At 52.8% G+C, this 12743-nt stretch overlaps 4 protein-coding genes across 4 annotated transcripts; all 4 read left to right on the forward strand.

The window, feature by feature from the left end:
• Positions 1–205: 205 nt before the first annotated feature.
• On the forward strand, positions 206–580 carry LOC311117163 (histone H2B; the record flags this gene model as incomplete). Its single annotated transcript, XM_084192142.1, has 1 exon — positions 206–580. One exon carries the CDS (start codon positions 206–208, stop codon positions 578–580), a length of 375 nt encoding a protein of 124 aa, XP_084048268.1.
• Positions 581–3011: 2431 nt separating this feature from the next.
• On the forward strand, positions 3012–3635 carry LOC311117181 (histone H1; the record flags this gene model as incomplete). The annotated part of the gene is made up of 1 exon (XM_084192159.1): positions 3012–3635. One exon carries the CDS (start codon positions 3012–3014, stop codon positions 3633–3635), a length of 624 nt encoding a protein of 207 aa, XP_084048285.1.
• Positions 3636–11353: 7718 nt separating this feature from the next.
• LOC311117172 (histone H2A) lies at positions 11354–11740 on the forward strand (the record flags this gene model as incomplete). Its single annotated transcript, XM_084192150.1, has 1 exon — positions 11354–11740. One exon carries the CDS (start codon positions 11354–11356, stop codon positions 11738–11740), a length of 387 nt encoding a protein of 128 aa, XP_084048276.1.
• A 482-nt stretch (positions 11741–12222) lies between these two features.
• On the forward strand, positions 12223–12633 carry LOC311117166 (histone H3.2; the record flags this gene model as incomplete). Its single annotated transcript, XM_084192145.1, has 1 exon — positions 12223–12633. The coding sequence occupies one exon, from the start codon at positions 12223–12225 to the stop codon at positions 12631–12633; it is 411 nt and encodes a 136-aa protein (XP_084048271.1).
• Positions 12634–12743: the final 110 nt, after the last annotated feature.

Raw genomic sequence — 12743 nt, forward strand, 5'->3', positions numbered from 1 at the left:
GCCCTCAATTGTCTTTGTTCGGGAAGCTAGCCTCTGAGCGGAAGGCTCTTTTGAGCGCTAGAGCTCCACTGGGCAAATAGCAGGGGCGCCTACGAGCAAGCAGGGGAGTGTCCACGGCCGCCGACTTTGATTAGCTTCCTCTTCATAAGACGGGTAAGCGCCCTTCACCCCCTCATTCGTTTCTGAGAAGCAACGAGACATCATCATGCCCGAGCCAGCAAAGTCAGCGCCCAAGAAGGGCTCCAAGAAAGCCGTCACCAAGACCGCAGGGAAGGGCGGCAAGAAGCGCAGAAAGTCCAGGAAGGAGAGTTACGCCATCTACGTGTACAAGGTCCTGAAGCAGGTCCACCCCGACACCGGCATCTCCTCCAAGGCCATGGGAATCATGAACTCGTTCGTGAACGACATCTTCGAGCGTATCGCCGGAGAGTCCTCTCGCCTGGCCCACTACAACAAGCGTTCTACCATCACCTCTAGGGAGATCCAGACCGCCGTGCGCCTGCTACTCCCCGGTGAACTTGCCAAACACGCCGTGTCCGAGGGCACCAAGGCCGTAACCAAGTACACCAGCTCCAAGTAAACAGCGCATTTGGACTGCTCTACTAACCCAAAGGCTCTTTTAAGAGCCACCCACTCTGTCAGTAAAAAGAGCATTTCCATCGCCACCGAATGAATGCGCAGGTAGGCTGCGTTACATTGTATCATTGTTTAATGGGCGGCGCGCGCCGGCTCGGAGAACGGCTACATTGTATCATTTCCCCCGCCCGTTCCAGCGTAGGGGTTTAGCGCGCCTTTTTTGTTGTCTTTGCACGCTGAATAGTAACCCATGTTTGTCGGCCTCCATTCCAGGTGAAGGCAATGAAAAATGGCACCATTTGACAAAGGGTGTAAATAAAAAAAGCAGTCTGTTGGGTTTGAATGGAAAGAAATGCCTTTTGTCGTTTAATGAGCGGATAGTCATTTTGAGTCGACTTCCTGAATCGGTAGGACACGGACGGGGAGAATGGACGCTCCATCATTGGACTATACCCTAATGATGTGAATGAGAACGATAATGGCAAGAATAAAAAGGGGGTGAATAATCCCGTCTAGGAAGAATAGGAGTAGGCATATATATATATATATATATATACGTAGCCCTTATTGCCAACGGGTCATTTCCGGTCCAGGTCGCATCATACATATATAGTCCCCTGTAGCTCAGTTGGTAGAGCACTGCGCTTGCAACGCCAGGGTTGCGGGTTCGTTTCCCAAGGGGGGCCAGTATGAAAATGTAGGCACACACTTAACTGTAAGTGGCTCTGGATAAGATCGTCTGCTACATGACTCAAAATGTCCATGTAAAGTGTAGTACATTTGAGGCACATAGTGTATTTTCCTTCCTACTACCCTCATGAGGCAACAGGATAAATATAATAATATAATATGCCATTTAGCAGACGCTTTTATCCAAAGCGACTTACAGTCATGCGTGCATACATTTTTGTGTATGGGTGGTCCCGGGGATCGAACCCACTACCTTGGCGTTACAAGCGCCGTGCTCTACCAGCTAAGGCAGTTGCTTCCACGTGAGGATATGAATGTGTCTGTAGGCCAAGTCACAGTATAACACAGTGAGCGAGCGGGCGGCCCTTGCGATAGTCGTTGGAGCAGCAGCGGATCCCAATGACTACCTTGGGGATAGCCTATACATTTACATTTTAGTCATTTAGCAGACACTCTTATCCAGAGCGACTTACATGAGCAATTAGGGTTAAGTGCCTTGCTCAAGGGCACATCGACAGATTTTTCACCTAGTCGCCTCGGGGATTAGAACCAGCCACCTTTCGGTTACTGGCACAACGCTCTTAACCACTCTTAACCACTAAGCTACCTGCCGCCCCATACATATATACAACAAGGAAAAGAAAAGAGGCCGCAATCAACCTTCTGACCCACATGCACCTGCTGGGATTCTTCTCCCAGTCCAACCACATATGCAGCCCTTGTCCCACTTGGGGGGAGAGAGAGAGAGAGAGACAGACAGAGAGAGAGACTCCCTCTATCTAGGCCTATATCAACGCGCCATGACCCATGGGGCGCCAGCCTCCATAGCGCCAGCCAGACACCAAGACCCACAGACACAAAGACCGAGGCGAGTCACGCTGCGGAGTCAAGCAGGTGAACAATATATTAGTAGAGACAGCCAACCTACCTACCTACCTACCTACCTACCAGAAGACAACACACAATCTCACTGTGTAGAAATAGTAGGCTACAAATACAACAACAACAACACTCACACTGCCAGTGCACAAAAAGTACTAATACAATAACACACACACACACATAGTGCAAGTAAGCATGTCGTAGGACTGTTTATACCATGTGGATCCTGTACATATGACGAATACAACCTGAAACTTGAGGTACAACACTAGTCTCAGCCAGGCCTCACAGGTGCATGTGTTTTAAGGTCCCCAAAAGAGCGCTTCTTTAAAACACCCCTGACCACATCAGGGGACCCCAAACCATTTGATTCCCTTGCCAGACATCTCGGCTCACTACACAACAAGTGCTGCTCGCAATCGGATGCACTTTTAGGCCATTTAGGAGACAAATAGCACAGGAAAACCAGTGCGCACCGCTCCACCCGACAGTCGAACGGTGAGGTTTTGAGCGAGCCGCAACAAAATGCACGGCCCTTCCGCGGCCCACATTACTTTATTCTGAACGGAGACAAGTCTGCTCGCTGGGCCGTTCGCTTTTGGACCAAAAACACGGCTCCGTCGGTGACTTTCGGGCCGATATAGGCGAACAGAAAACACAAGTGAAAGAGCATTTGGCCAGCCCAGAGAAGCCGAGCTGGTTGCCTTGAGTCTACATGGTTCTCATGTCGCGTTTAAGGCCAGCCCCCTGCTCGGTGTGGAGCTTCAATAGCGCAGAGCAGCGTCTACAGCAAACTACTCCTCGCAGACCGTGTGTGTGTGTGTGTGTACCGGACCAAACGACAGACAGACAGACAGACAGACATGGCAGAAGTCGCACCAGCACCCGCAGCCGCAGCGCCGGCCAAGGCACCCAAGAAGAAGGCAGCAGCCAAGCCCAAGAAAGCGGGACCCAGCGTAGGAGAACTCATCGTCAAGGCTGTGACCGCCTCCAAGGAGAGGAGCGGCGTGTCCCTGGCCGCGCTCAAGAAGACGCTGGCGGCAGGCGGCTACGACGTGGAGAAGAACAACTCCCGCGTCAAGATCGCAGTCAAGAGCCTCGTCACCAAGGGCACCCTGGTCCAGACCAAGGGCACCGGTGCATCCGGCTCCTTCAAGCTCAACAAGAAAGCCGTCGAGGCAAAGAAGCCCGCCAAGAAAACCGCAGTTCCCAAAGTAAAGAAGGTGGCCGCCAAGAAGCCCGCCGCGGCGAAGAAGCCCAAGAAGGTAGCAGCCAAGAAGGCCGTCGCCGCAAAGAAGTCCCCCAAGAAGGCCAAGAAGCCCGCTACACCCAAAAAGGCCGCCAAGAGCCCCAAGAAGGTGAAGAAGCCCGCCGCAGCGGCCAAGAAGGCGGCCAAGAGCCCCAAGAAGGCTACAAAGGCAGCCAAGCCCAAAGCCGCCAAGCCCAAGGCAGCCAAGGCCAAGAAGGCAGCCCCCAAGAAGAAGTAAACCTATTACAAACAGTGTTCTACTCGACACATGTTGTACCACAAAAGGCTCTTTTAAGAGCCACCCACCTCTTTCCATAGAAAGCGCATTGATTTCCATGTACTATCTGTCGTGAAAAAGAAATTACGCACACTAGGCTACTTTTACGCACACAACATCGTCCCACTCTGGGTGTGTGCGAAGGGAGAGGAATATAATAGAGGGCCAAAATGGCTTAGAAATTCGACCTCACGAGTGCACCCTCACCAGCCATTTGTATATGAGCCACTGGGCTATTCCCGTTCAGAGGCAGGCTGCTGTGATGTGTTACAAGTGCCATGTAATAACAATACTATAGTGGCTTCGAATTCAAACTCACGAGTGCACCCTCAACAGCCATATTTATATATGAGCCACTGGGCTATTCCCGTTCAGAGGCAGGCTGCTGTGATGTGTTACAAGTGCCATGTAATAACAATACTATAGTGGCTTCGATTTCAAACTCAAGAGTGCACCCTCACCAGCTGTTTGTTTCCCATTTGGAGAGAAATAATGTGAGGTTCTATATCGTGGAGCTCCGCCCCATAGGGGAGCTATGCTCCTAGTGGTTTACCCTCTGCCCTAAGGCAGATGCAGCCTGAAGCAAAATTATGCACACACCTACAGCCAATAGGAGTACAGGTGTCCCTATATAAGGAACCCCGTTCCCTCAATCTGCCTCCCATTATCTTCAGCGACTGGACTAGAATTGAAGAAGCCATAGAAGACTCAGGAAGATCTCGTCGTTGATATCCAGCCATCAACGTCTTCCTACAATGAGCACACCTAGCTTATCCAAGGTAAGCATTTAACAAAAGCTCTTTTCAGAGCTCAATGTCGCTGTTCCCCTTGGCGGCTGTCGACCCCCCCCGACACTGTTTCGTGGGTTGAGAGGCACAGCACGCCAGGGACAGCTTCATCAATCCCCCACTATGCGCCAGCTGCGCCCTCCTTTTTTGAAGGAGTGGAAGCAGCATTGGGCATTTTTAGGGAGGATATTCCTCTTGAGGATGTGCTATCAGTGTTAGTCTCAGCTGAGGCATCATCTGAGGGCACTGACTCAGGAGATGACAGGGCTATTGGGGAAGAAATGAATATTCTATTGGAACAATTCATTACACTGACCCAGATGTTTAACACCCCTTTTCCTTCGGGAAATTGTGAGGTCATTACATCCCTGGATGATGACGCCACAGCCTCTCTGTGCCTGAATTCTCAGGTCTCATTGAGTGGGCTGCTAAACAGCGGGAGATTAAGCTGCCCCCCATTCCCTCCAACCCGGAAGTGGATATGAGGAAGGGCGGCCGTTACTCTCGCTACAGCTTGGCGTCAGACGGCGGCCTCCAGCAGCAAGGGAGCGGGCCTCGCCCCCCCCCTGCAGCGCCAGAGGTGCCGGCGAGAGAGGTCATTAAAGCGTCATCCTGGCATCACCCGAAGGGCGGCCAGAAGAGACGCCGTTTATGACAGGCGAGGGGGAGAGAACGGAAGACGGCACAGCGCCTGCTGTGACCGAGCCCACTGTCCCCCCCCACTCTACCGTTGAGTGTATGGAGGAGAATGTTTTTTGTTGATGTGTGTAATAAAGAGTTGGCTCTACTTGACACTGTCAAGAAAGAGCCCCCTTTTCCATAATACATCCGAGAGCGTTCGACCTTCCTCACTCTCGCTCTCTCTCTTACCACTATGAGTGCAGCTCAGCCCACCATGGTGCGTTGCTGAATGCACACATAAGGCAGGTATATAAAAGGTATTAAGTGTACCTTATAGGACCTCACTTTACAGACTCCTAGGAGTGCCGTAGTGAGTGTCTCACATAGCAGGCTGCAGTCTCAGCCAGATAATGGCATGATGACGCGACCGCTATCCGGGACGGCGCTCTGTCTCAGGCTAACGCCTCAGTCAGTGCAGTTCAGACCCGTGCTGCGTTCACGGAGGGCCTGATTACTACGGTTACGGGCGTAACCACGTATCGGCGCCCCCGTTTCTCTCAGAACGCGCTGATAATAACCACATTGGGGGTGGCGCACTATCACAGACTAAGGTCTCTGTTAGTACGACCCAGACCCATGCTGCGTTCAAGAAGGGCCCGATTACCACGGTCACGAAGGTGCCCAGTGTATCGGCGCCCCCACCTTTTCCTGAACGCGCCCAGGCTCACCACACTGAGTGTAGTTCAGCCCACCAGGGGTGCAGAGCTGAACGCACACAGGAGGTGAAAGGAGGAATAATACCTAGACGCCGTCTTGGTTTATCTCAAAGAGAACTCACATTACAGACTCCAAGGAGTACTGTAGTGAGTGCCTCTCATAGCAGGCTGCAGTCTCAGTCAGGAGACATGATGACGCAGCCGCTAGTTGGGGATGGCGCACTATCGCAGACTAAGGTCTCGGTTAGTGCGATTCAGACCCATGCTGCGTTCACGGAGGGCCCGATTACCACGGTGACGAAGTTTCCCAGTGTATCGGCGCCCCCACTTCTTTCTGAACGCGCTAATACTCACCACACTGAGCGTAGTTCAGCCCACCAGAGGTGCAGAGCTGAACGCACACAGGAGGTGAAGGGAGGAAAGATACCAAGACACCGTCTTGGCTTATCTCAGGATACCTCACATTCAGCAGGCAGCTGTCTCTGTCCCAATGTGACATGAAGACGCAGCCGCTAGCCGGGAATGACGCCTTGCTGCAGGCTAATGCCTCAGTCAGCGCAGATCAGACCCGTGCGACGTTCACGGAGAGCGGGAATACCAGGGTTACAGGTATAACCAAGGTATGGACGCCTCCGAATTATTCTGAACGTGTCAATGCCCATGGCTATGAGCGCAGCTCACCACATATTGAGTGTGTCGTTGAACAGTCGCCTAAGACCAGTAAAGAGGCATTGTGGCACCACCGTGTGGTGTCAGTCAGAGATCACACCTTTCAGATTCTATTGAATTCTGTAAAGGATGAGTCTCATGTTAAGCGGCAGTCTCAGTCAGACAATGACATGATGACGCAATCGCTTTCCGGGCAGAGCGCTCTGTCTCAGGCCAGTACCTCAGACAGCGCAGTTCAGACCCGTGCTGCGTTCCTGGAGGGCAAGATTACTGGAGTTACGGTCGTAACCAACGTATCAAAGCCCCCGACTCACCCAGAACGAGCTGACGTATCCTCTCCCTTTCAAGGGGGGCCCGACTTGGGCTATTCCACCAACCCAGTGCTGGGGAATAGCGGCGGCGAGGGCCATAGAGGAATACAGGTCCTTCCTACTGGACGCACCACAGCTTCGTGCGCACCCGCTGTCTCTGCATTGCTGGCAGTGGCGTCGAAGCTGTACCCTCTCACGCTGGCTAGAACAGACGTTAGAGAAGGGTTATGCCCTCCAATTCCATCGGACCCCACCCCCGTTCAAGGGAGTGGTGGAAACGGTGATGAAAACGCCAGACAAAGTAGCCGCTCTGAGATCAGAGATTACGGAACTTTTGGCGAAGGAGGCGGTCACAGTAGTTCCCCGAGAGCAAAGGAACAAGGGGCTTTACTCGCCCTATTTCCTAGTGCCAAAAAAGACGGGGGGAGTGAGGCCGATTTTGGATTTACGCATTCTCAACGAGAGCATAACCAAACGGCCCTTCCGAATGCTGACGACAAAACGCCTACTGGAATGTGTTCAGAAGGGAGATTTTTGTACAAGCATAGACCTAAAGGACGCGTACTTTCATGTGCCGATACAATCGCGCCACAGAAAGTTTCTGCGGTTCGCCTTTCAAGGGGTGGCGTAAGAGTTCACGAGGATGCCGTTTGGGTACGCCCTGGCACCTCGAACGTTTTCCAAATGTGTGGAGGCGGCATTGGAACCGCTGCGTCGTCAAGGGATAAGGCTATTAGCCTACCTAGACGACCTGCTGATTCTCGCCCCGTCAGCAGAGCTGGCGTTCACACACACGACACAGACAGTGATTCATCTCACGCGTCTGGGGTTTGCTGTGAATTGGAAAAAGAGCGCACCCTGGCCCAGTCATCAGATTGTCTACCTGGGACTACAGCTAGACACTGTAATGATGAGGGCGCGAATTTCGGACCCTCGAAGGGCAGCATTGTTACTAGCCCTGAGGAAGTGTCGTCCGAATCACACAGTAACGGCGCTATCGATCATGTCACTTTTGGGTCTCATGTCGGCAGCCCACTCTGTGGTCCCGCTAGGGCTTCTGCACATGCGCAAAGCACAGCGGTGGTTCGCCCAACTAAGACTAGACCCAGTGCGTCAACGTCATCGGTTGGTGGTGGTTCCTCTCTCGCTAAGAGCAGACCTGGACTATTGGCGGAACCCGTGCGTTCTCACGCACGGAGTCCCGATGGGCAAGGTGTCATCCTACATTCCAGTGTTTACAGATGCCTCTCTGACTGGATGGGGAGGGACATGTCAGTCTCAAGCGATAGGAGGTGCATGGCCTCAATCAGGTCGTCACATCAACCTCCTAGAGTTGGAAACGGTGCGACTGGTCTTGACCCACTTCGCGTCTACCCTTCGGGGTCGCGATGTGTTGGTCTGGTCAGACAACCGAACCACAGTAGCTCACATAAACCGCCAGGGAGGGGTCAGGTCTCCTGCCCTTCATCGGGCGGCAGTGGAATTGTGGCTGTGGGCTCACAAGCACCTTCGCTCGTTGAGAGCAGCACACATTCCGGGCTACTTGAACGTAGGGGCAGACCTCATGTCAAGAGGGGGTCCTCGAGACGACGAGTGGTGTCTGCACCCGGACATTGTTCTACAGATTTGGGAACAATTCGGGAGAGCCGAGGTGGACCTGTCCGCGTCACGTGTGAACGCGCAGTGTCCCCTATGGTTCTCTCTGAGAAACCAGGACGAACCGCCATTGGGAAGAGACGCATTCGCGCACTACCTGTGGCCGAAAGTTCTCCTGTATGCATTCCCTCCGCTGTCTTGCATTCTCCCACTGCTAGCCAGGGTGAGGTCAGAGGAGCTGTCAGTGATACTGATAGCGCCCGATCGCCCGGGGGCTCCGTGGTTTGCAGAGATGAGTCAGATGTTGATTGCGCCACCCTGGCCAATTCCACATCAACGAGACGCGTTGACTCAGGCGGGAGGCTCGATAGGGCAATGGCCCATAATCGGCCAACCACTGAAGGCTTGGTTCCTGAATGGGACAGGTTAAAGCGCCGTGGGTTGTCTGATGCAGTGATCAGAACAATACAGGGCGCAAGAGCCGGTTCCACTTCTAGGGTGTATACCAGCAGATGGAACGTTTTCTCACGATGGTGTGATACACAGGACGTGGACCCCATGAGCTGTCAGGTAGAGAGTGTGCTCTCATTCCTACAGTCTATGTTTGATAAGCAGAAATCGCCCTCCACTATTCGAGTGTTTGCAGCGGCAATTTCAGCTGGTCATGAAGGTTTTAACGGAAAAAGTGTTTTCAGTCACCCTTTAGTGAAACGTTTCCTATTGGGAACGCAACGGCTTAGGCCAAGACCTAGAGCTACGCTGCCCAAGTGGGATTTGGCATTGGTTCTCGAAGCGCTATGTAAGTCGCCGTTCGAGCCATTGAATCAAATACCCCTCAAGATGCTGTCTATCAAGACGGCGCTGTTGCTCACCTTGACTACTGCTAAACGAGTCAGCGATTTGTGTGCACTGTCGACGAGACCCGACTGCCTTGCCATTAATGGCGATTTGAGCAGAGCGGTGTTACGTCCTAACCCGGCATTTGTGCCGAAGGTTATTAACAGTGCATATAGATCGCAGATCGTGGAATTGTGGGCTTTTCATCCCCCTCCCCATGGGGAGAGGAGTGAGGAAAAGCTTCACTGTCTGTGCCCAGTACGCGCTTTGGCGTGTTACGTTAGGCGCACAGCGGCGGTTAGGTCATCGCCTCAGCTGTTTGTGTGTCACGGTGCGGCTGCATTGGGTAGACCACTTTCAAAACAGCGTTTGTCTCATTGGCTTTGTGAAGGCATTGAGACGGCGTACGAGGCGGCGGGGCAACAACCGCCTCAGGGTATTAGAGCGCACTCCACTCGTGGAGTAGCAGCTTCTACTGCTCTTTTCAGAGGAACAGAGGTAGAGGATATTTGTAGAGCAGCGTCATGGTCGACACCGTCTCCTTTTATCCGTTTTCTATCTGTTGGATATGTCTTCTAACTCTTTGGCTCGGTCTGTACTCAGCGTGGCTGAAGGGAGATCATGAGCAGAATAGAGAAAGAAAGCAGGATTGTGAATAAGTTCATAAGTCCGCTTTTATTAGAAGTAACATATTATGGACATGTTTTCTAACTCTTTTGTTCGATCGAATTTCAGCAGAGCTGAAAGGCGTTCTTGAGCTAGAAAAGGAGGACAGAGCAGGACCTTGGACAGGTTCCAATCAGGTCCGCTCTGGTTAGGAAGACTTATGTCAAGAATAAGCCTTTTAAACTCCAATCTCGATTGCACTCAGCACAGCTGAAGGGGAATCTTGAGGTAGAGGAGGGAGAAGCAGGATGATAGACTGGTCTCTATCAGGTCCGCTTCGGATGAAGAGCATATTCTGTGGCATGTCTCCTGGCTGACAGTGTCAGCATATAGAAACATGTATTGAGTGGATAGAATGTGAGGTCATCTATCTGAGGTTCAGTTTAGTATGACTGGTATATTTTGTTCCATAGAATATTGAGGCACGGCTATCTGCTAGTCAGATTAGCACGGCGTCTATTCTATTGATCTGCCCAATAGCCATTGACATTGTCATTGAGCTAGATGGGGCGGGTCTATAACCGATGACGCGGTATATTGTGACGCCCTGATGGGTTTTTAGTCGCAGTACTGCGGGAATTGGTTGCAGCCATTGCTGGGCTTGACCTTTTCATTTTTTAATGGGAAGTGTTAGGCTCGGCAGGGAGTACATTTTGGAGCGTTTCGCTCCGCCTTAAACCACTAGGAGCATAGCTCCCCTATGGGGCGGAGCTCCACGATATAGAACGATTAGTTACCGGAGTGTAACTCCAGTTCTATGAGTGGAGCGGAGCCCCATAGGACTTAAGGCCCTACCGACCCTCTCTAGTCTCGCTGAAGATAATATCTCGGGAGGCAGATTGAGGGAACGGGGTTCCTTATATAGGGACACCTGTACTCCTATTGGCTGTAGGTGTGTGCATAATTTTGCTTCAGGCTGCATCTGCCTTAGGGCAGAGGGTAAACCACTAGGAGCATAGCTCCCCTATGGGGCTCCGCTCCACTCATAGAACTGGAGTTACACTCCGGTAACTAATCGATAATATCTCGGGAGGCAGATTGAGGGAACGGGGTTCCTTATATAGGGACACCTGTACTCCTATTGGCTGTAGGTGTGTGCATAATTTTGCTTCAGGCTGCATCTGCCTTAGGGCAGAGGGTAAACCACTAGGAGCATAGCTCCCCTATGGGGCTCCGCTCCACTCATAGAACTGGAGTTACACTCCGGTAACTAATCGATTTCATGTCGGACATTTTGGCGCTCACGCGAAATGACACAAAGTAACAAAGTCGGAGGGACACAAAGTAGCCTCTCACTCGCTGCCTGTGGGTGGGAACCGGCTTAGGGCTGTCTGTCTGTCTGTCCCTCGCTCCAATTGGATAAGGCCACACCGGCCCGGTGGCCAATCGTTGCCTCTTGTGGCGAGGTATAAGTACGGCTCTCGAAGTGGCGAGCGGCTCATTCAGACTTTCTGTGACTTTCTCAAGATACCAATATGAGCGGAAGAGGCAAAACCGGAGGCAAGGCCAGGGCGAAGGCAAAGACCCGTTCATCCCGTGCCGGGCTCCAGTTCCCCGTGGGCCGTGTGCACAGGCTACTGCGCAAAGGCAACTACGCCGAGCGTGTGGGCGCTGGCGCACCAGTCTACCTGGCCGCCGTGCTCGAGTACCTGACTGCTGAGATCCTGGAGTTGGCCGGCAACGCTGCCCGTGACAACAAGAAGACTCGTATCATCCCCCGTCACCTGCAGCTGGCCGTCCGTAACGACGAGGAACTGAACAAACTGCTCGGCGGTGTGACCATCGCTCAGGGTGGTGTGTTGCCCAACATCCAGGCAGTGCTACTCCCCAAGAAGACCGAGAAGGCAGTCAAAGCCAAGTAAATTCGCTACTGCGACTTCAACTTGACTACTCAACCCCCAAAGGCTCTTTTAAGAGCCAACCACCTAGCTCTCCAAAAGCGCAAAGTACCTTTCTATGACCGCTACACATTGAGTGGGTGTATACACAACTATTTCGACATTCTGTGCCCACATGAAGCCTTCCATGAACAACAACACCTACTAGGCCTCGTTTGCCATAGCAGGCTAGCATTAGATTACAACGTGCCTATAAAGATGTCACTCTTGACTTTGGCGACTATTATTATGCGTAAAGGGCCGGCGGCGTCCTATTGCGCGCGCGCACCGGGAGTTTGAATTTTGGAGAGGCCGGGCCTCCCGTCCAATGGCCAACGGAGGAGGCCTGCGCAACGGGCCAATCGGGGTGGTGGGGAGATGGTGTCCAATCAGCAGGCGCCACTGCCGGCTTTATAAACTTCACATAGGCATTTCGAGGCTATACTCCCGACTGTCAGAGAAGCGCCATGGCCAGAACCAAGCAAACCGCTCGCAAATCCACCGGTGGCAAAGCCCCCAGGAAGCAGCTCGCCACTAAGGCTGCTCGCAAGAGTGCCCCGGCCACCGGCGGTGTGAAGAAGCCTCACCGTTACAGGCCCGGCACCGTGGCTCTGAGAGAGATCCGTCGTTACCAGAAGTCCACTGAGCTGCTCATCCGCAAGCTGCCCTTCCAGCGCCTGGTGCGAGAAATCGCCCAGGACTTCAAGACCGACCTGCGCTTCCAGAGTTCCGCTGTGATGGCCCTGCAGGAGGCTAGCGAGGCTTACCTGGTCGGCCTGTTCGAGGACACCAACCTGTGCGCCATCCACGCCAAGCGGGTGACCATCATGCCCAAGGACATCCAGCTGGCCCGCCGTATTCGCGGAGAGCGCGCATAAATGAGGATGACCTGAACTCCAAAATCCCCCAAAGGCTCTTTTAAGAGCCACCTCCATATTTCCATCAAAAAGGCACAATTGTTCCATGTATACACGCACCTCTACATTAC

Source organism: Coregonus lavaretus (assembly GCF_964263955.1).
Source record: "Coregonus lavaretus genome assembly, contig: HAP1_SCAFFOLD_2262, whole genome shotgun sequence".
In the NCBI taxonomy this organism is placed as follows: domain Eukaryota; kingdom Metazoa; phylum Chordata; class Actinopteri; order Salmoniformes; family Salmonidae; genus Coregonus; species Coregonus lavaretus.